The sequence below is a fragment of the Uranotaenia lowii genome, chromosome 2, assembly GCF_029784155.1.
Source record: "Uranotaenia lowii strain MFRU-FL chromosome 2, ASM2978415v1, whole genome shotgun sequence".
In the NCBI taxonomy this organism is placed as follows: domain Eukaryota; kingdom Metazoa; phylum Arthropoda; class Insecta; order Diptera; family Culicidae; genus Uranotaenia; species Uranotaenia lowii.
In genome coordinates this window covers 102,147,009-102,168,540 of record NC_073692.1, presented here as the reverse complement: position 1 = coordinate 102,168,540, position 21,532 = coordinate 102,147,009, and the positions used below count along the sequence as shown (strand labels likewise).

Sequence of the window (21,532 nt, the reverse complement as noted above, 5' to 3'; positions counted from 1 at the left end):
CATCTTTAAAAGTTTTGACAGTTCAGCATCGCCTCGAAAAAGCGAATTCGCGTTAACGCCGCTTTCCAAAATAAAGCGTAAAATATTTTCTTAAAATTTTAATTTTACCTCAAATCTACAAGTTCGAACAACAAGATGAACGCACCACCAACCTTCGAATCATTCCTGTTATACGAGGGAGAAAAAAAGTAAGTCCCCTATTTGCGTTGAAGCTTGAAATAGAAATTTAAAATTTTACATTTTGTGATCCTCGCCCAGAATCATCAAGGAGCTGGACACCAAGGTTCCGAACGCCGCTATTTTCACCGTCAACAAGGAAGATCACACCCTCGGTAACATGATCCGGCAGCAGCTGCTCAAAGATCCAAATGTGCTGTTTGCCGGCTACAAGTTGCCCCATCCGTTGGAGCACAAATTCGTGATCCGGATTCAGACCACCTCCGAGAGTTCCCCGCAGGAAGCGTTCATGAATGCCATTACCGATTTGCTGTCGGAGCTGTCGCTGTTCGAAGAACGTTTCAATGAGGCTTACAAGGAGAAAAAGGAAGGCGCCGATTAAGGTGTGGAGGTTTTCTTTTCCGTTCTGGAAGTGAAATTTCGAACGGGTGTTTTGAGTTTAAAAATGATTTTCTTCTGTTTTATTATTTTACCTATCTAGTAGCTATGTATCAAGAATCAAATAAACGGACTACATTAAATTAAGCTGTAAAAAGTGGGTTTTTCATTTAACAGTTTTAGTCGTCTTTCAATTGGTAATCGGATGTCTGCATGAATGTTTTTGAAAAACCTTCGAAATTTGATACCCTGATCTTAACTTTTAAACTCAAAATGTTTTTTTTTTAATTTTGTTTGTCTCTCTAATATTACTAAAACTAAAACTAAACAAATAAATAATGAAATAGTCTGTTTTTTAAAAGCTACAGAAAATCAGCGATTACATAAAATATTAACAAACGTGCTGCCCTAAACTACAAAAGCTAATAAGTGAACTTTGCTTAGCAGCTTTCTCTGCATGCAGAAACATTATTTTCGCTAACAAACAACTGTTGCGTCACCGAGCACGCTTTGAGGAATTCTCACAAACTGCTGCCGCCGCTAGTCACTTTTCTCCTTTTTCTAAACCTATCTCGCCCCAAGGAATTAACAAGACAAAGTCTCTTAACATAAACATCCGTTTCATTCCATTTCGAGAGCTTTTTCCCCCTTTTTTTTTATTCCTCTCGTGTTTCCAAGTGCGGAGGAAAGCATGCGCGATTTTCCGGCTATCGGCTCGGCTCGGGTACACTCCTTCCAAACAGAGACGGCGGAAAATTTCCGTCAGCCAGCTGCCATTATCCGGTCTCAAATTAAATAGCAATTTCTTCCCGTTTGCCTCTTTTTTCCAGTTAGGTTTGTTTTTGGTTCCCCCGAATCGAGCAATGGGTTGGAGGAACTCTTCTTTTGGTGGTGGTTGTTCTTTTCTTAGTACGTTTCGTCATCCGGACATTCACCGAGCTCGTGGCCGAAAACTGGAAAGAAAACAACGAAAAATCGTTAATTCTGGTTGTTTTTGTTAAATTTTAATAAAAAAAAATCAGAATTTTTATTTTTGATTATTGATCAAGTTTCAAATTTCGATATCAGAATCAGACCTCAGACTCAGATCTTAAATCCGATTTCATTTCTGATTCTGAATAAAGATAACAAACAAATTTCAGATTTAAACTTCAGATTTCAATTCAAGATTTTGATTGCAGATTCAGAATCGTGAGATACCTAAACTTTTTGATGAAAAACTTAAAAAAAAAACGGTAATTGAGAATTCTATGCTTTTTTGTTCATAAACATGGAATTTGATCCAGTATGATGACCATCGTTTGATTAATTCTTTAAACCTTTATATGCAAAAGGGATTATTTTGTCAATTTTAGAATATTTTTCAACTTTGTCTTCGCTGTAATATTTATCTATTTTCTTATTATTGTCATTTAAGCCTTTTTGTCATTCTTGACATTTAAGTAAGTTTTGTTATTCTTATTATTCAAGTCATTTTTTGTAAAAACTTTCAATTTTGTCAATTTGGTTATTTTTTCATTTTTGACATATTGTTTATCATTTTTTTCATTTTTGTCTTTTTATCATTTTTGGTATTTTTTCTCGTCACTTTTGCCATTTTGTGCATTTTTGTCATTTTGGTTAGTTTTGTCATTTTTGTCGATTTTGCAATATTTGTGAATTTTGTCAATTTGGTAATTCTTTTCATTTTTGACATTTTTGTTGTTGCTGTATTTTTCTTTTTTTAAGTTTTGTTGATTTTGTCATTTTTTCTCATTTTTATCATTTTTGTCGATTTTGTCAATTTTGTTAATTTGATTATTCTTTTCATTTTTGTCATTTTTGTTATTTTTGTACTTTTTTTGTCATTTTCCTGATTTTTATCATTTTTTGTATTTGTTTTTCTTGTCGTTTTTGTCATTTTGGGCATTTTTGTCCTTTTTGCCATTTAGTCATTTTAGTCAGTTTTGTCCATTTCGCAATATTTGTGAATTTGTCAATTTGGTAATTCCTTTCATTTTTGTATTTTTTTGCAGCTTTGTCAATTTTGTCATGTTTTCTCAATTTTATCCTTTTTTTCATCATTTTGATAATTCTTTTCATTTTTGCATTTTTGTCGTTTTCGTTATTTGTGTTTTTTTTTTCATTTTGCTGATTTTTATTATTTTTGGTATTTATGTCTCGTCATTTTTGTCATTTCGGGCATTTTTGTCATTTTGTCATTTTACTCAGTTTTATAATTTTTGTCGATATTGCAATATTTGTGAATTTCGTCAATTTTATCATTTTGTCATATTTGTCGATTTTGTAATTTTTGTAAATTTCGTCAATTTGGTAATTTGTTTCATATTTGCATTTTTGTTATTTGTGTACATATATTTTTGTTGTCATTTTGCTGATTTTTCTCATTATTTGGTATCTTATTCTCGTCATTTTTGTCATTTTGAACATTTTTGTCCTTTTTGTCATTTTGTCATTTTAGTTTGTTTTGTCATTTTTGTCGTTGTTGCAATTTTTGTGAATTTTGTCAATTTAATTATTCTTTTCATTTTTGTTATTTGTCTATTTTTTTTTTGTAATTTTTGTCATTTTTTCGCATTTTTATCATTTTGTCATTTTTGTCGATTTTGTAATTTTTGTGTAGTTGTCAATTAGGTAGTTCTTTTCATTTTTGCTTTTTTTGTCATTTTTGTTACTTGTATATTTTTTTTGTCTGATTTTTATCATTGGTATTTTTTTCGTCGTTTTTGTCATTTTAGTCAGTTTCGTCATTTTTGTCGATTTTGCAATATTTGTGAATTTTGTCAATTTGTTAGTTCTTTTCATTTTTGTCATTTGTGTATTTTTTTTGCCAGTTTTGTCATTTTTTTTCTCATTTTCTCATTTTTCGTCTTTTTTGTCTATTTTGGAATATTTGAGAATTTTGTTAATTTGGTTTTTCTTTTCATTTTGTCATTTTTGTTATTTATGTATTTTTTTCAGTTTTATAAATTTTGTTATGTTTTCTCATTTTGTCATTTTTGTCGATTTTGTAATTTTTGTGAATTTTGTCAATTTGATAATTCTTTTCATTTTTGCATTTTTTTTATTTGTGTATTATTTTGTCAATTTCCTGATTTTTATTATTTTTGGTTTTTTTTTTCGTCATTTTAGTCATTTTTGTCTATTGTGCAATATTTGTGAGTTTTGTCAATTTGGATATTCTTTACATTTTTGTCATTTTTGTTATTTGTGTATGTTTTTTGTCAGTTTTGTAAATTTTGTCCATTTTTCTTATTTTGTCATTTTTGTCGATATTGTAATTTTTGGTGAATTTTGTCAATTTGATAATTCCTTTCATTTTTACATTTTTGTCATTTTTGCTATTTGTGTATTTTTTTTTCGTCATTTTTCTGATTTTGATGTTTTTTGGTAGTTTTTTCTAGTCAGTTTTGTCATTTTGGGCACTGCCGAACTTGCCTAAACAGTCACGGAAAGTGGCCTTGCCGGTTCTGGACAGGATGCGGAAATCAGGGTTGCCGTCATAAACACCACACACTTCTGCATTCTTCTGACAGCGTCAACCAGAATGTCAGTTTTTCCGCCAGTCACGTGTCTTCGGAAGAATTAAGCTGGGCACTTTTCAGAGTTTTTTTTTGTTTCGATTATAGTCGTTTTACCATCTTTATGGCATTCGCGACTTTATCAACGTTACAGTTGGCGGATAGTTATTGAAAAACTTATCCGGTACAACTGTGTTCGATGTTTACTCTTGGGCTCGAACTCGCGGACATCGGCTCAGGAGACAACAGACTTGCCAACTGAGCTATATCACAAGCCACGACTTTTCAGAGTGATTCCGGTTGTTCTCTGATAGGCCTCGACAACCTGCGACTTTGTGTGCCAGTGAAGCTCCGCGAAGGCGGCCCGAAAGATCCGATCGGCGCGAAGTGCAGATTAGGTTGGGGTGTCTACGGATGTGTTTATGGAAGTCCAACCTCACCTGCAGTCATTAATCTACACCTTGGGGCGATATCCGATCTAGATCAGGAAATGAACGACCAACTGCGTGACTACTTCGAGCTAGAGAGTGCAGGTGTCACAATTCCTCACAGTATTCTGGACACCGAGGACGACAAACGGGCTAGGAAAGTCCTGCAGGAAACGACCCGACGATTGGAATGCGGCATATGATTCGAGACTGGGCTTCTCTGGAAGACGGACGACCTTAACTTTCCTGACAGCTACCCCATGGCTTCCCGCAGAGAAGAGTGTTTAAAACGGAGGTTTTCACGGGACCCACAATTGGGGGCGCAAGTTCGTGAGCTGATAGCAGACTACATACGTAAGGGATATGCGCATCAAGCCACACTGGAACAGCTGACGTCTGTTGCGCAAGAACGTGTGTGTTATCTTCCTCTTGGCGTCGTAACCAGTGCTCAGAAACCGGGTAAGATCAGATTGATCTGGGACGCCGCAGCCAAGGTCGGTGGGGTATCTTTCAACTCGAACCTTCTGAAGGGGCCAGACCTCTTAACCCCTCTTCTCCAAGTTCTTTACCAGTTCCGCCAGTTCCCAGTAACAGTGTGCGGTGATTTGATGGAAATGTTTCATCAAATCAAGATTCGGTTTCCCGATTGCCAATCTCAACGATTCCTCTTCCATGAGCATCCAACAGCGAAGCCGAAGGTCTACATCATGGATGTGGCCACATTTGGGTCTACATGTTCCCCGTCTTCAGCCCAATTTATTAAGAACCTCATCGCACAAGAGTTCGCTTCAGAGTATCCTCGAGCAGCTGAAGCCATAGCAAACAACACCTACGTAAATGACTACTTGGGTAGTTTCATGACAATCGACGAAGCGGTGGATGTCGTTAACGAGATAAAGCTGGTGCATTCAAAGGGCGGTTTCACGCTACGACGCTTCTTGTCCAACGAAGCGGAAGTTTTGCGAGGAATCGCAGAATTTGCAGAGGTCGAAGACGAAGTTCTAACCCTGGAGCGAGGGGAGAAATCAGAATCGGTGCTGGGAATCAAGTGGCTGCCGAAAGACGACGTGTTCACTTATTCATTTGCAATTAGAGATGATCTAGAACAAATCCTGAACGAGCAGCACATTCCTACAAAACGCGAGGTCCTCAAGATAGTAATGAGCCTGTTTGACCCCCTCTGTTTCATCTCGTTCTTTTCAGTGCATGGAAAAATCCTCATGCAGGATATCTGGGCCCGAGGAACACAGTGGGACGAAAATATTCCGTAAGATCTTTACGTGCGATGGCGAGAATGGACGAATCTATTCCCAGACTTGGACAAAGTTTGCATTCCCCGATGTTACTTTCCGTCCTCATTCCCAGAGAATCTCGAGAACTTGCAAATACACGTCTTGACGCGAGTGAGGCCGCTTTCTCCAGCGTGGCCTACTTTCGCTTGGAGGTGAATGGAGTGGCTCAAGTTGCATTTGTTGGATCCAAAACAAAAGTTGCTCAGAAAATACCACCAATTTGTTTCCGTACGGGTCGGTGAAATTGTAATGGCTACCAATCCTAGAGACTGGAGATGGGTTCCATCAAAAATGAATGTGGCCGATCAAGCAACTAAGTGGAAAGAAGGACCACAACTATCGATGCAGAATCCATGGTTCCAGGCACCAGAATTCCTCTACGAACCCGAACAACGATGGCCGAAGGAGCGCACTGTTCAGACAACAACTGAAGACCTTCGATCGGTGCACTTAAATCTTGGACACTTCTCTCCTAACCCTGATATCATCGACTCAACTCGCTTCGGTTCCTGGACTAAATTGCTCCAAACCACAGCCTTTACGCTTCGCTATATTGACAACTTCCAACGAAACTTTGCCGGCGAACCACTGGAGCTCGGATTACTCACCCAGAACGAGCTCGAACGTGCTAAACGCCTGCTTTGGAAAATCGCTCAAGCAGAATGGTATCCCGAGCAGATTGCGCTGCTTTCCGAAACACAAGGCCCCCCTGAAGGTCGTCATAGTGTCGTCAAAAAGTCTAGCACCATCTACAAGTATTGGCCGTTCCTGGATGAGAATGGCATTTTGCGAATGCGCGGCCGTATCGGTGCTGCACCATTCACACCGACAGAAGCTAAGTTTCCAACGAATCTCCCCAGAAAGAACAATATTACATTTCTGATCGTTGACAGGTATCATCGTCACTTCCGACACGCAAATCGGGAAACCATTGTTAACGAGATCCGTCAACGTTTCGAGATTCCCAAGCTGAGGGCCCTCGTCTACAGGGTGGCGCAGAGGTGCTCCTGGTGTCAGGTGATGAAGGCCCATCCAAAACCACCGGTAATGACTCCACTCCCGAAGTTCCGACTGACTGCATTCGTGCGCCCTTTCACATCGGTAGGCTTGGACTATTTCGGGCCAGTTTTCGTGAAGGTAGGCAGACACAATGAAAAACGCTGGGTAGCCCTCTTCACGTGTCTGACTATCCGTGCTGTACATTTAGAGGTGGTTCATTCGCTTAGCACGGAATCCTGTATAATGGCAGTTCGCCGTTTCGTTGCGCGTCGTGGTCCGCCAAAGGAGTTCTGGACAGACAATGCTACTTGCTTCCAATCCAAGGTGCCAGCAACATTCTGAAAGAGGAGATCGCCGCTAAGACCAACGCCCTGGCTCTCACGTTCACCAGCGCCGAAACCAGCTGGAAGTTTATCCTACCTGCCACTCCGCACATGGGCGGGGCGTGGGAGAGGCTGGTTAGCTCAGTCAAAGTGGCGAGCGGAGCTATTTTGGAAGCATCTCGTAAACCGGACGACGAAACTTTAGAAACCATCCTCTACGAAGCGGAAGCAATGGTTAATAGTCGACCGCTCACCTACATTCCGTTGGAGTCAGCCGACCAAGAAGCGTTGACCCCAAACCATTTTATATTGGGCAGTTCAACTGGAGCAAAGATTCTACCAACGGAGCCTGTGGACTATCGAACTACACTCCGCAGCAGCTGGAAACTGGCGCAATATATAACTGACCAATTCTGGACGAGGTGGCTGAAGGAATATTTGCCCATGATCTCACGTAGAAAAAAAATGGTTTGAAGAAACTAAAGATCTGGAAGTCGGTGATCTGGTCATGATGCCTGACGGTACGATTAGGAACCGGTGGATTCGAGGTAGAGTGGAGCAAGTATTTCCTGAACGCGATGGTAGAACTAGAGAGGTCGTAGTTAGAACGACTTCGGGTACCGCTAGGAAGGCAGCCTCGAAACTGGCTGTGTTAGACGTCGTCGGAAGGTGTGAACCTCAAGCAGTGGTTCCAGATTTGTACCAAGGTTCACGGGTGGGGGGATGTGACGACAGGGTCCCTCGTCGCAGCGACACTGCTCTACGCAATGCTTCACCGACTGACAGAATTGACGTACGCTAGAGGAACTGTCACCAGTGAAGAAATGTCACTATATTGAAAGTGCTGATTCATTCCAACTTGATATTTATTTCACGCTCCTAAAGTTCAGTAATTTCTTTCACTATATCTCCCAACTGCAGTTTAAACTTTGCTCATATTTACCTCGATACCATATAGGTATTTATATTGTAAGTAATCCGCATTATTACTAATTGTATCTCGCTAACAGTTAATTGTTACGTAGGCAAAGACTATTTTTGTCATTTTTGATAATTATTTCAGTTTTTCAATTTTGGCAATCTTGTGATTTTTATAATTTTTGTGATTTTTATGGTTTCTATAAATTTTACCAGTTTCTGTCATTTTTGTCAATTTGGCATTTTTTTTCTTTCGATGTTGTTAATTTTTTTTTTATTTTGACAAGATTGACATTTTTGTCAATACCTCAAATTTATCAATTTTAATAATTGGTCAATTTATTTTTTAATTAAGAATTTCAATAATTATTTCGTCGATTGTACCAATTCTGTTGATTTTGTCATTTTTTTCAATGTGACCAATTTGTCATTTTTGTCAAATCAGTTTAATCAATTTTCGTAAATTTGATAAATTTTGTCGGTTTTGTTGATTTTGCCAACTTCGTCAGTTTTGTCAATTTCGTCAATTTTGTCAACTTTTTCAGTTTTGTTAATATTGCCAATTTGTTTAATTTGGTCAATTTGGTTGAGTTTAAAAATTCTGACATTTGACAAAATTTACATCATTGATAAAATTGATAATTTTTCAATATTTTGATAATCTAGTCAATTTTATCCATTTTTTTTTGTATTTAATTTGTTTAATTTTCTGAGAAACACAAAAGATTTCAGATCCAAATTTAGATTTATGATTTCAATTGGAGATTCTATTATAGTCCTCAGTATTCAGATTGAAAATTGAGATCAACGAAATTAAACTGAAAGTGGCTCCAGAGAGAGCAGTCAACCAATATTTTAACCGTCTTACCTTCACAGCCCTCGCAGTATTTCCTCGGCGGAGGAACCTTCCGCTCCTTCGCTTCTCCCGAGGGATGTTTGAGCGATTCCGGTGGACTATCGGAGCACTGCTTCGGACAGTCTTCCGTTTCGTGCTGATCGAACTCGTCACAGATGTCACAGAATACTCTTGGGGCCGGCTTTCGTTTGCTGAACTCGAAGCTCAAGTTGTGACTGCGGGGGAAGATAAATTCAGGGTAAAAATGAGTTTTTTTTTAAATAAAACAAAGAGTAGAATTACCTATTTCCCTCGATACTGGTCTGTTCCAAGGCTTGAATCCTCAGGGTAAGTTTATCATTCTTTCGCTGCATATCGGCAATGATCGAGTTAAGGAAGCTGATTTGTGCTGTCGTATCTTCGTCTCCATCTGTGATGGCGAAAGCAGTCGTTTGCACCGATTTCTGAGCAGCTGCATTGACGAGCTCTTGTGATAGCCTGCGAATTTCACTGTCTTTCGATTGTAACTGGGACCGAAGCAGCTCGACCTCTTTGTGCAGTTTTCGGCTCGAAATTTGCATCTCGGTCTCCTTCAGCTCAAGTTCCTGCCTAATGCACTCGAGGTCTTGCTGCCGCTTTTCGACGGATCGCATTTCCCCAACGAACTTTGCGGATTCGGCGGCTTCCTTTTCCAACCTGGTAACGGTTTCGGCAAGTCTCGCTTCCAATTTGGTTACTTCCTGTTGTTTGATGCTTTCGAGTTCCAGTAGCTTCTGGTTCAGTTCGTGCAGTTTTTGTGAGCTTTCCGTTTCGGAAGACTTCTTCTTGTTCAACAGTTCATCGAATTGAGAAGTCTGGGCACTGAGTTTTGTTTCTAGCTCGTGAAGTTTTCTACTTTGTTCTTTGAGTTTGTCGTCTTGTTCCTTTGCTGCTTGTTTAGATTTCTCCAACTCTTCTCGCAAACTGTTAGCTTCTGCCGAAGTTTTGGTATTTTGTTCTGACTTTTCAGCGAGACTCTTGTCTGCCGTTTGAAGTTTATTGGCCAGCTCTTTGATTTCTGAGTTCTTCAAATCAAGTCTCTCGCGAAGCTGTTTTATTTCCCAATCCTTCTGCGTCAGAGTCTCATTTCGTTCTTGAATAGATTTCTGCAGCGATTCTTGCTCAACGCCTTGCTTCTGTTCATTTTCCTGTTTCTGTTTGATCAGTTGCTCTTGTTCGTTCAATTTGGCTTCTGCTTTTTGTAACTGTTCTACCAGGGGTGACAATTCTGCCAACATAGTATTCAACTGAAGAATTTGCTTCTCTTGTTCAGAAACAACGCCGTTTAAGCGGACAGTTTCCTGGTCCAATTGAGCCTGAACTGTTCCAAGTTTCTCATTCGTTTCCAAGAGTTCAGTAGACTTTACTGTCAGCTCTTCTTTCTGACTCTCTAACTGAGTTTGAGCTTCCGCGAGTTGTTCTTCGTAGAGCGCTGCTTTCCGTTGAAGTGTTTGCTCACGATCAACCAAATCCACTTGTTCCTCTTCCATCTCAGTGTATTTCTCTTTTAACGCGTTTATCTCTTCAGAGAGAGCTTTAAGAGAGGTTTCAGTTTCTTGTTTTGAGCTCGTGAGTTGTTGTATTTGCTCCAGAAAACCTTCGAGTTGTTTCAAAAGATCCGATTGCGATAGAGCGTTTTGTTCTAGCTTCTGTGCAGATTCATTGCACTCCTGCTCTTTTTTACCGAGTTGCTCTCGCAACGAGCTGATATCTTTTTCAAGCTCAATGATTTTGGTGTTTTTGGTATCCAACTGTTCCGACAACTCGTGACTGCCTTTCTCCATCGATTGTCTCAACTCCGCCAGTGATCCTCTCAGCGATTGCTCCTCTTTTTTCAACTGTTCCAGTTGTTCTTTCAGGTTTTCCTCCGCAATACTGTGCTCTCTCAACTTATCTTCCAATTCTTGGCGCTCTTTTCCAGACGACTCTTTCAAACCATCCAATTTCCCATTCAACTCTTTTACCAAATTTTCCAATTCCACTTTGGTTTTGCTAAATTCTTCTTTCATTTTTTCGAACTCAGCCACCTTTTCGCTGGCTTCCTTCATTAACCGATTCCTCTCTTCCTCGAAGCTTGCCTTCAAACCGGCTATTTCCTGTACCAAATTCTCTTTCTCCACTTCAGCCGTTTCCTTGATCTTTGCCAGTTCAACATTAAGCTCATTCTCTCGATCAATCTTCTGACTAGAAATCTGCTGCATTTCGTTCCGTAGTCGTTCGATCTGCTCGCTTAAACCAGCATTCGTTTGATTCGTTTCGTCCAGCCGTCGTTCCATGTCGATTTTCGTGGAATCAAACAAATCTCGCAGCTCCTCCAAGGCTTTTTGCTTAGATTTAAGTTCATCGGACGTCTTTGCTAGTTCCGAATTGGAATCTAAAGTTGTCGAGCGCAGAGCGTCGATTTCCTTCTCCAGATCGAATTTTTGCTGCTGCAACTGGGTTGTTTTCTGCTCCAGTGCTTCCATTTTACGTTTGAGATCAGCGTGTTCAATTTCTAGTTTGCCGTTTGTCTCTTGCTGACGAGCGAGTTCCTCTTCGTTTGTTTGTAGCTTGCTTTGAGTGTCCCGAAGGCTTTGATTGAGTTTTTCGTTTTGATCAGCTTTTGTGGAAAGTTCTGATTTGAGCGTTTCTAGTTGCTTGTTGAGCTCCTTGATGGTTGTGGATTTGGCATTCAGTTCATCGGAAGTAGATTTTCCAGTCGAATTGGATTGTTCGAGTTGCATCCGGAGTTCAACGGTGTCTTGGCGTAGTTTTTCCAAAGATGTTTCCAATTCAGAGATAGTGTTCTCTTTGGTGGCAATTTGTTTTTCTAGCTCCTGGTCTCGTTTGGCAAGTTGTTCTTCGTGAGTTTTTTGAGCATTTTTCAGGCGTTCTTCTAGGAGAGCTACAGCACCCGCTGATTCTGTTTTCAGTTTTTCGAGCTGTTCACTGAGGAGAGATCGCTCCTCAGTCAGTTTTCCTAGGGTGCTTCCACGATCAGCAAAGCTGTTTCGCGTTTCTTCCAGCTCTTTCGCTAGACTAGCTTTGGCCGCGTTGAGTTCTTTGAGTTCACTTTGGAGAGCGCTAACAAGTATTTCACTCTCTTCCATCTGTTTATCTTTGGCAAGTTGTTCAGTCTCATAATTGGCAAGCTTTTTGCACAGTTCTTGCTTGGATTTTGCCTCAAATTCAAGAGCTTCTTGATGCTTTGTTTGTCTATCATTGTTCTCTTGAATGATGTCTTCAAGTTTTTTAGTCAACTCGGCGAGAGACGTTTCCAGGGTTTTGATTTGGTATTGTTTGGAATCAATCTCTTGTTGTTTTTGTTCCAGCTCGGATTCCTTCGAACGCAAGAGCACTTGCTGTTGCTCACTTCCTGCGGAGCTGTTCTTCAAATCGTCTTGTATTTTAGCAAGCGCAGCTTCTTTGTCTGCTAGTAGCTTCTCTTTCCCGCCCAAACTCTCCTCGAGTGATTGAGCCTTATTTGAAACCTCCTTGAGTTGATTTTCATGCTGCTTAACCTGTTCTTCCGTGCTAACCAATTTGGCTGTTAGATCTGAGAGCAGCTTCTCCTTGGCAGAGAGACTTTCTTCAGATAGTTTCTCTTTTGTTTTCAACTGCTCTAGTTCTTTGTTTAGCCTTCCAATTGTGCTATTTTTCTCTTCGAGTACCGTCTTCAACCCACTCTCACCTTCCAACAGTTTGACATCTCTTTGTCGAATATCTGCCAGTAGCGTTTGAACTTCTTCCGTGAGTTTCTCTACCTGTTTTTCTCGCTCCCCTAATAGCTCTCCCTTGTTTTTAAGATCGCTCTGCAGGTGAGAGATCTCCTCATCCAGATTACTTTCGGCATTTTTCAGCTCCAGATATTGCTTCTCCAGATCGGCATCTTTGGTGGTCAACTCAACCTCCAGCTCATCTACCCGACCCTCCAAATAGGTGATCTTCTCCTTAAGGCACTGCTCGCTGATGTTGTAGCTGGACACCTTGATGTCCAAATTCTTCTCCGTCTCGGCCAATCGCTCGTGCAGCTTGCTGACCTCATCTTCCAGCGACTGTTTGAGCTCGTCAGTCAGGTGCAGCTTCTGGTCTTTTTCGAGAATTTCTGCCTTCAGACGATCGATTTCGATGTTCAGCTGGACTGTCGTTTCTGAGTTTTTTTTGTAATTATATTTCATGAAATAATTCAAATAATTTAGGAAAAGTTTTTAAGTTATTTACCTGTTTCTCTAACTGAAAGATCTGGCTCAGCTGATGTAACCGGTTTGCCACCAAGCTGTTTCTGGAGCTCCGTGATTTGTTCTTTGTAAATTTGGGTTTGAGCCTTTAAGCAATTGAAAAAAAATCAAAAATAAGTAAAATCAATATAAAGGCAATACAAAAATAAAATTTACGTGCATACGCATAAATGGCAGCATTTGACATGCAGCATGCTTGACATTATTCTATCGAAAGAGAAAAGAAAACAATTTTAACGAAGCATACTTTGATGAAAGGAGGTATACAATTCATGCACAACCAATCACTGAAAAAAAAAAAAATTACCGACATTAAATGAGGATAGTAGAAATAAAACCTTTCCAGTTTTTTTTAAAGTTGAAAATTCATGCAATGGCAAAACGAAAGAGGAAAAAATCAATCTTGGAGCAAAGCGAAGAACGTAAGAAAAACCAATTCTGGAGCGATTCCAATTTTTGCATACCAATCAAGATTTTCAATCATCGATATCGAACTGGGAGTCTATTTCAGAAAGTGTGAATTTGTTCTCGTTTGTTCATTTGATCTGAAGGAAATTAACAGTAATGTTTTTGAAATTTTACTAGTAGGTAATTACAAAAGTTTCTAGCAGGAAGGAAGGGTCTTGTTCGATACCGTTGAAAGAAAAGCTACACTTTGTTCAACATTAACATTTAGCACAAATACTCACTTGTACTGAATTTTGAATTTTTCTCTGGATTTTGAGAACAGTATTCATTTTTGGGGATAGAGAAACCGGGGCGATGAGAAGTATTTAGAAATGGGGGTAAACAAATGAATAATGAATCAGAATGGGGTTACTATAATTACAAACTCTTCTTATAAGGGTAAAATATGATATAATATGAGTACTCTTTTTTTAAATATTTTATGAGCCCATTCCACGAAAAATTAAATAAAAAATTCAAAAAAAAAAATGAAAAAAAGAAGATGGAACTGTTAAACAAATTTAATGAAATGATATTTTGGGACTATAATTTTAACGCAAAATGTAGCGATGAATTGAGGAATTGAGATTAAGATTCGAGAGTTCCGAGTTCGAGTGTTTACCCTGCTAAATTGGTCACAACTTCTATCAGAAAGAAATTACAGTTGATTAAGTTCTCCATTGGACGCTATCTCAAAAACAACTATTATAGATACTAAGGGTGCCAGATTTTTCTCCGCACATATCCGGGCCGGGAAAATCCTAGGCTATTTTATCTCAAAATCTGGCATTTGATTTCAAAATGTTTAACCCAAATCCAAATTTGGACAAAACCAAGGAATTTTTCGACAAAATTCAAGTAATAAAACGCTTGAAGTATTTTTTTTTCATCGAAACTCATCAGTATGTACATTTAAATTGTATTTTAGCCTTCCGAAAAATCGTTCAAAATTAATTTGATAAAAATTGCTTAAAAACTTCGTCTTGGGATGCAAATATTAAAAATTATAATTACTCGATTTGAGTTTTTTTGTTGGATTATGCAAATAAAGTGAATAAATTCGTGCAAAATCTGGGCTATTTTTAACGAAATCCGGGTATCCAGGGATTAGGCATTTCCCAAATTTTGTTTCGAATTTCCGGACAATTTTAGAAAAAAAACCGGGCAATCAGCAAACTGAAACTAGACAGATCGTTACAAAACTGTGCACATGTAAACATTTCATAACTAGGTAGATTCGTAGATTCACTTAAACTTTCATCGATTTTCATTTATGCATTCAAAAATTATTCCTGAAGGAAAGTGTTACAATTTCTTCGAATACAGTCCTTTTGTATGTTGTATCTTCGAAATTATGGCTTTAAGTTTGAGAGAAATGTTTAATCTCCTGTTGGCTGATAGGTGATGAAAATTCAAATAAGCTTGAAATGAAGTTGGTTTTTGATTTTTGGTTTTGACTATTCTTTAGCTTCTCTTTTTGCCAACATGAGAAGCAGCTAAGCATTTCGTGGAAAAAGTCATAACCATGTCGAAATAAAAAATCGGAGTCCATTAAAAAGTATTTTAAAATTGCAATTTTAATAATTTCATGAAACATGTTTGCAAATGTTATATAAATCAATAAATTCCCCGACTATGCCGTTTGTTGTTTGTAAATTTTTTATTCTCATCCTACGGTTGCACAGCTTTCAAATAAGCAGTCAACCCTAAAATTAAAAAATGATAATTTTGAAAAAAATATCTATACAACATCTTTTCTGAGGTACAAGTTAGGTTTGTGCTTGGTTCACATGAATTGTGCTGCAAAAATCAAGGAATATTTTTCATCAAAAGTTATGTTTTTTAAAACTTCCAGTACATCTCTGCTGATTTTTGAACGAAAAATTTTGTTTTCCCATACAAATTTCCATACAAAATAAAACTCGTTGCGTTCTGGCAACAAAAATAACCAAAAAAAAAAAGTTATGGAAGGTATAAAAAAATTAAATTAAATAAAAAGATTTAAATTTCCATACAAATCTTGCAGCGCGAGCGGTCTAATCTCACCCAAAACTTTTCACTCAGATGATTCTTTATTTGTCAAGCTTTCAATAAGAGTTAAAACAACTAATGTACTCCTAAGAGTTAAAGCAATGAAACTTAAATAGTTTCTTGAGTTTCTTGAGATACTTCGATTTTACGAAAATTTGCATTTTTTTTTTTAAACTTCCATAAATCTAAAGATATCGCGGTTTTTGACCGAAGGCTTAATATTTTTACCCAAAAAACGTTTGTCTGAAGTCAAGATTCTTTTAATAATAGATTCTAACAGGTCTAGATTTTTTTTAAATTGGATCTGCTGTAGGAAGAAATGAAAAGGACTAAATGACAAAATAGCAATTTTTTAATCCAAATTTTACAATTTTTGATTTTCACTGTTTTTAAAGATTTAGCATAGAGATAAAGATTAAATTTATCATTTACCGTAAATGCAAAGAATATCAAAAACTTAAATCAATTTATTTATTTCTAAAATGTGTGTATATTTTTGAATCAATCGAACACAAAAGTTGAGCTGTAGCAAAAAAAAGAATAATAGTTTATTATTCACAAAAAAGTAGTTCTTAGATAATCTTTGTTTTGTTAGCAAACAACATAACGTTCATCAAATTTTATATTTAAAGTGAGTGCTTTACATTCACATTTTTGCCCTTTATAAAAATTGATCAGTTGCATTTTCCAAAATCTTATCCAAAATCAACCATTTCGAAAAATATTTACAACTATGACGGGTAATAACATAAAAATATTGGAAAATCCATCTCAATCCTATCCTAATCATTTGAATTCAAAATGCTCGTTTTAACGTATCTGATATAGATAATTCATTAGCATTCCAGATTTCCCGGATTTAACCGGGCTTGTCCGCATTTTCAAAGAAAAAATTGGGAAATGCCCGGTCTGGTCCAGTTGCTCGAGGAAAAAGTCCGGTTTTCCCCGGTTTTATTCACAATACGAATATCCAAATTTTCTACTTGTTTCAACGAAATAAATTCGCATGTATTTTTTGGAATTGTGAGATAAGATTTGAACACCACTGATGTGCCTTGGTAAAAATCATTTGCTGAATGTTTATTTTTCAGCTTTTCACTTGGCTTTTTATCGGAAATGCCTAGATTTTGGCTGGATTTGTCCGGATATTATACGGTTTTGAGTTTAAAATGTAGAAATCTGGAAAGCTTACTCAATAAATAACGGATTAAAAAGGGAAAATATACATGAAATTTAAAAACAAAATTCCAAAACTAAGAACTGCGATTTACAAGTTAATGTTTGACAGCAGCAGACAACTTCAATTTTGAAAATCTATTTGAAAACTCAATCACTGGATAAATACTTGTAAACAACAACTAAATTGACCTTTACACCCCGAAGCATTTTTTTTGTAATTATAAAAATTAAACATATGTGTCTTTGAACACACTTATAATTAACCAATATTTACCAGAAGTACACAAATTTTGGAAAAAAGCTGGGACGGGATTATGGAACTCAAAACAATCGAGTTTCATTCGATTCGACCGACTTTGGCATTACCGATCTTGAACGAGCTCGATTCGAATGGAACGTTTTCAGATGATCTACTACCCGGTTCACTCGAAATCTAGTACGTCTAAATTAAAAACTCGAACGAGATACGTAATACCGATTCTAATTCGATTCCAGTAAAACTCGAAACGAGTATCTCGAATCGAACAGGATTCATAATTTCACCCCTGATTTCGAGAAAAATAATCATTTGAACTTCGTTGTGTTCCAGTAAATTTCATAGATATTTTTTCTAAAATTTTGGTGAGAATGATCTTCTTGAAGGGAAACAAAGCATTTTACAATATTTTCCCCAAAAAAACAACGTTTATTTGACGTTAATTGAGGCGACACATGTTATTTGATTTTGGCACTTATACCCCTTTGCCACCAAATAAATTCAATTATACCCCTTTGCCACCAACAAATTTTTACATTCAGGTATTTTGATCTTGTTGATATGGGTAAGAAAACATAAATACGAGAGTCAGTTAATTATTGTGTAAATTCATTTTTCACTGTTTTGATGCGAAATATACTCTGGTGCAGTAAGTTAAGAGATTTTGTATCTGACGATCGATTTGATCTTGAAATTTTCTAGAAAATATCTCCAAACAACGATGTTTCATAAGGATAAATTTTATAATAATTCGTGTAAGGTAGTTTTCCATTAAATTTTCAATCTATGAGTTGATTTTTAACAATGAATTAACGAAAGGCGCTTTACAAATACAAATACAAATATACTTTTTGCACTTTTCAAGCTTTTGAATAAGCCTTAAATCCGTGACACTCTCCATATATCCAGAAATCAGGAATTTGTGATTCACTCATTGGTGGTTAAAATAGAAAAATAATTAATTTTAATAATATTTTGTCCACTAGAATCATCACAAATGCAATCAAATGAATCATAGTTCATGGTAACTTTTTAAACATCATCAGCTATTCAAAAGAAAAGTAAATCACATTGTTACTTTGATTTATCGGCCTAGCGGTGAAAAGTGATGTCCTTTTTAGTAGGGACATCTAAAGATTATGAAATTTTTATACAGATGGATAGAAGGTTAGAAGAAATGAAAGATGGTGAAAATGAGCGGGTAGAATTTGTCTAGAAGCATTACCATCACATACCAAATTTTTGTTCCTCACGAGCTGGTAGATGCAACTCTATCTGTATCTACCACTTCATGGTAGTAGGCTCGTGAGGAACAAAAATTTGGTATGTGATGGTAATGCTTCTAGACAAATTCTACCCGCTCATTTTCACCATCTTTCATTTCTTCTAACCTTCTATCCATCTGTATAAAAATTTCATAATCTTTAGATGTCCCTACTAAAAAGGACATCACTTTTCACCGCTAGGCCGATAAATCAAAGTAACAAACAAAAATTACGGTGGTTAATCTCTTCATAAAAGTAAATCACATTTTTTTTTAAATTCTTGGTTCCGATGAAAAAACACTACTTTCTGGAAATCACGTTAGGGTTGATGACAGAGCGGTATAAGAACATCACTTAGAGCCGGGGTTTTCAGATCATTTGCTCGGCGGAGCACTTTTTAAAATCAAAAATTTTGACGGAGCACCTACATTTTTTAAATAACGAAAAACCCGAGTTTTGAAAACTTGATAGTATTTATCGTTTAAATCAGATGTTTCTTGTCACCGTAGTCAATAAAACCAGTGATGAATGGCTACTCTTTGAATAGTCTTGTTTTTATTAACAAAATATGTGTCATCAAAAATAAATGATTTCAATAGAACAAATACGCTTTCTTCGATTTTGCAAGCTGTAACAAGTTTGGTTAAATTTTTGTAAGTTGTAGCTTAACGTCTGGTTCCGCGTTTAGTCGGGATCGGTATTATGTCTTCATTGCGATATATGTGGAAAATCCAGACTCACATAGTTAAGTTGTGGAAAACAGCAGAATAATAATTTTTGCTTTATCGGACAAAATTTAAAATGTTTTTTTTTTCAGTTAACACCAATACTCATCCAACGACTTATTGGATACGGATCATTCCTAAAGCTTTAAATCCAATGTCATATCTATCAAGCATTCATATTCTTGCGATGTTAATAATTCTGGTTTCTTTGACATAAGAATAGGCTGTTCCACGCATTTAAAGTCTTCGATCTTTTTATAAATTTATGATATTCTTCGGGGAATTTTGCTGAAAGCTGTTCATTAAATCCTGCGAGAAAATTGTAATTGCAAATGACTCCATTAGGAACGTTGGCCTGTTAGTTTAAGTTTACACCAAGGAATAGAACAATAAATTTATGAACGAAAAGTGTTGTGATTGTCATAATTCTTGAAAATTTTCGGATGATAACTTCAAGGTTATTTCTGATTGAATGCTTCTTAAATTCTTAAAGCTGTCCAGGTTTCGCTTTTTGAGCGATTCTGCCCAAAATTTGATTGTTCATAGTCATGATTTTGCCATTTAATCGAAGATTGTAATTCCTTTACCTTGCATTGAAAGACTGAAGTCATTCTTAATTCAAACAGGCGAAACAACGTTTCTCTACGAGATAATCAGCGATCTTCGGTATGAAGTAGTAGCGTGGAATGTTGGCTAATCACTCTTCGCACGACGCCTTGAAAAACCCTGATTTTTTCGATCGAGCATTAATAAAGTTAATTATTTTTATGCTTTCTTCCTAGAGTTCCTTCAAAGATGATGATAGTTTCTTCATAGCGAGTGCATGTCGATGAAGGATATAATGACTACTATCGCAACTTTTTCTTTTTCTATCGCAACTTTTTCTTTTCTTTGATCTTGGCAACGACTCCAGCAGTATTTCCAACTATAGCTTTCGCACCGTCCACACAATTGTATTGTGTGTTATTATCGTGTTGAATATTGTTTTCCGTAACTTAATCATCAAATAGGGGAGATGGGGGCATAATGGCCACCTTAAGGAAAACGGTTATTTAACCATAGAAAATAGCTATAATATGGAGGTCACATTATTGTTTCGTGTTCAGACACTTGAAAAGCCTATTCCCTAACGGGCTGAAACGTGAAAAACTAGATGAAAACGTTAAAAAATGCATTTTAAAAATTTTTGCCAAAAGCTGAAAACCAGCCACTGTGGAGGCATAATGAGAACCCCCCCTGAGGCAGTATGAGCACCATTAATCAGGGCAAGATGTGTGTTTTCTGCCGGGGAATCTAGCAGCGAATTCAATTCGATGAAGTCAGGTGAGTCGTAGATTCATCAAACAAAGCAATAACAAAATAATCTAGGTCTGTTTGTAGAATACAAACAATTCACGCACGCTCATACATTATGTGCTTTGTTCGGAGGATGATGCTACTAGCCGTATAATGTAACAATAAAAAAATCGATCATGAATTGTAAATGGAAAAAAATCACCTCGAACATAAATCTAACGCTAGTCTTTTGATTACCTCTCCGACACCTTACCAATAGGCTAAATCGTCGGATGAAAACTAGTCAAGGTGTGGCGCTATAAATCAATTTTAATTCGCTGCTAGATTCTACGGCAGAAAATGCTCATTATGCCTCGATAATATGGTGCTCTCTATGCCCCTAGTCAACAAATTTAAGTAAAAACGTGTTTTAAAATTGATAAAAGTGAAAAATCAAAAAAAATTTTATGGTAAAAATTGAGAAACAATGTGTACATCATATTGCAGTGCGTACGTTATAGATCAAGCTTATTTTAAGATCATAAGAGCTTATTTCGTGGTGCTCAAAAATTATAATATTTTCGTAACTTGAGAACCAAGCTAGTTTTTTTTAAATATCTCTGTAAAGATGATAAGGAGATTCCTTTTTTTGTGAAAAATTAATACTATAGGAAGTACGAAACAAATCCTCATGAAAATTTATTTAAGAAAATACGTACTTTCGTAGAAAAGAGTAGTGCTCATTATGCCCTGGTTGCTCGTTATGCCCTCATCTCCCCTATTTAGCTTGAAAATTTCAGCCCCCGATGTTTATGTTGGCAACGGTTTGCAACGAACACATCTTTTTCAAAACATTCAGAACCTTGATAGCGAACAAACATCATCAGAATTGCTAGTTCTGCTACATGTGTGGATTCGTCAAGCTGCATGTTAAATTTCGGAGTTCTCAATCGCATTCAACATCTTCAGCCATGTCACAAATTCGCCGAAAAACCGTGTTGTCAGACATGGGAATCGAATTTACCAATTCCACTGTTTTATTATCAACCATGATACGGACGACTTCTTGAATACAAGGTTTGATAAAGTTTGCAGCAATAGTATGCGCTTCTCCAGCTTTCCCAATCGGTAGCTCACCAAATACGACGCAAGAACAGCCTTTTCATTGAGTGTTTTGCACACTCAGTCCTGCAACACAACCTTGTTCGATCAAAGCGCGCATTTTGA

General features: G+C 37.1%; 2 protein-coding genes across 7 annotated transcripts in view; one reads left to right on the top strand and one right to left on the bottom strand.

The window, feature by feature from the left end:
- Positions 1–712, top strand: LOC129743124 (DNA-directed RNA polymerase II subunit RPB11). The gene is made up of 2 exons (XM_055735090.1): positions 1–188; positions 259–712. The coding sequence occupies exons 1-2, from the start codon at positions 136–138 to the stop codon at positions 557–559; spliced, it is 354 nt and encodes a 117-aa protein (XP_055591065.1). The 5' UTR covers positions 1–135; the 3' UTR covers positions 560–712.
- The window catches only part of LOC129743123 (restin homolog), a 126,343-nt gene continuing 105,445 nt past the window's right edge, over positions 635–21,532 (bottom strand). For 4 of the 6 annotated variants that reach the window (XM_055735084.1, XM_055735087.1, XM_055735086.1 and 1 more), the window contains 5 exons: positions 13,817–13,840; positions 13,111–13,213; positions 9,175–13,039; positions 8,905–9,107; positions 635–1,508 (listed from right to left, as the gene is read on the bottom strand). In XM_055735084.1, coding sequence (XP_055591059.1) covers positions 1,462–1,508; positions 8,905–9,107; positions 9,175–13,039; positions 13,111–13,213; positions 13,817–13,840 — 4,242 coding nt within the window. In that variant the 3' untranslated portion in view covers positions 635–1,461. The remainder of the gene's footprint in view (positions 1,509–8,904; positions 9,108–9,174; positions 13,040–13,110; positions 13,214–13,816; positions 13,841–21,532) is intronic. The other 2 variants (XM_055735085.1, XM_055735088.1) reach the window with 1 other exon arrangement.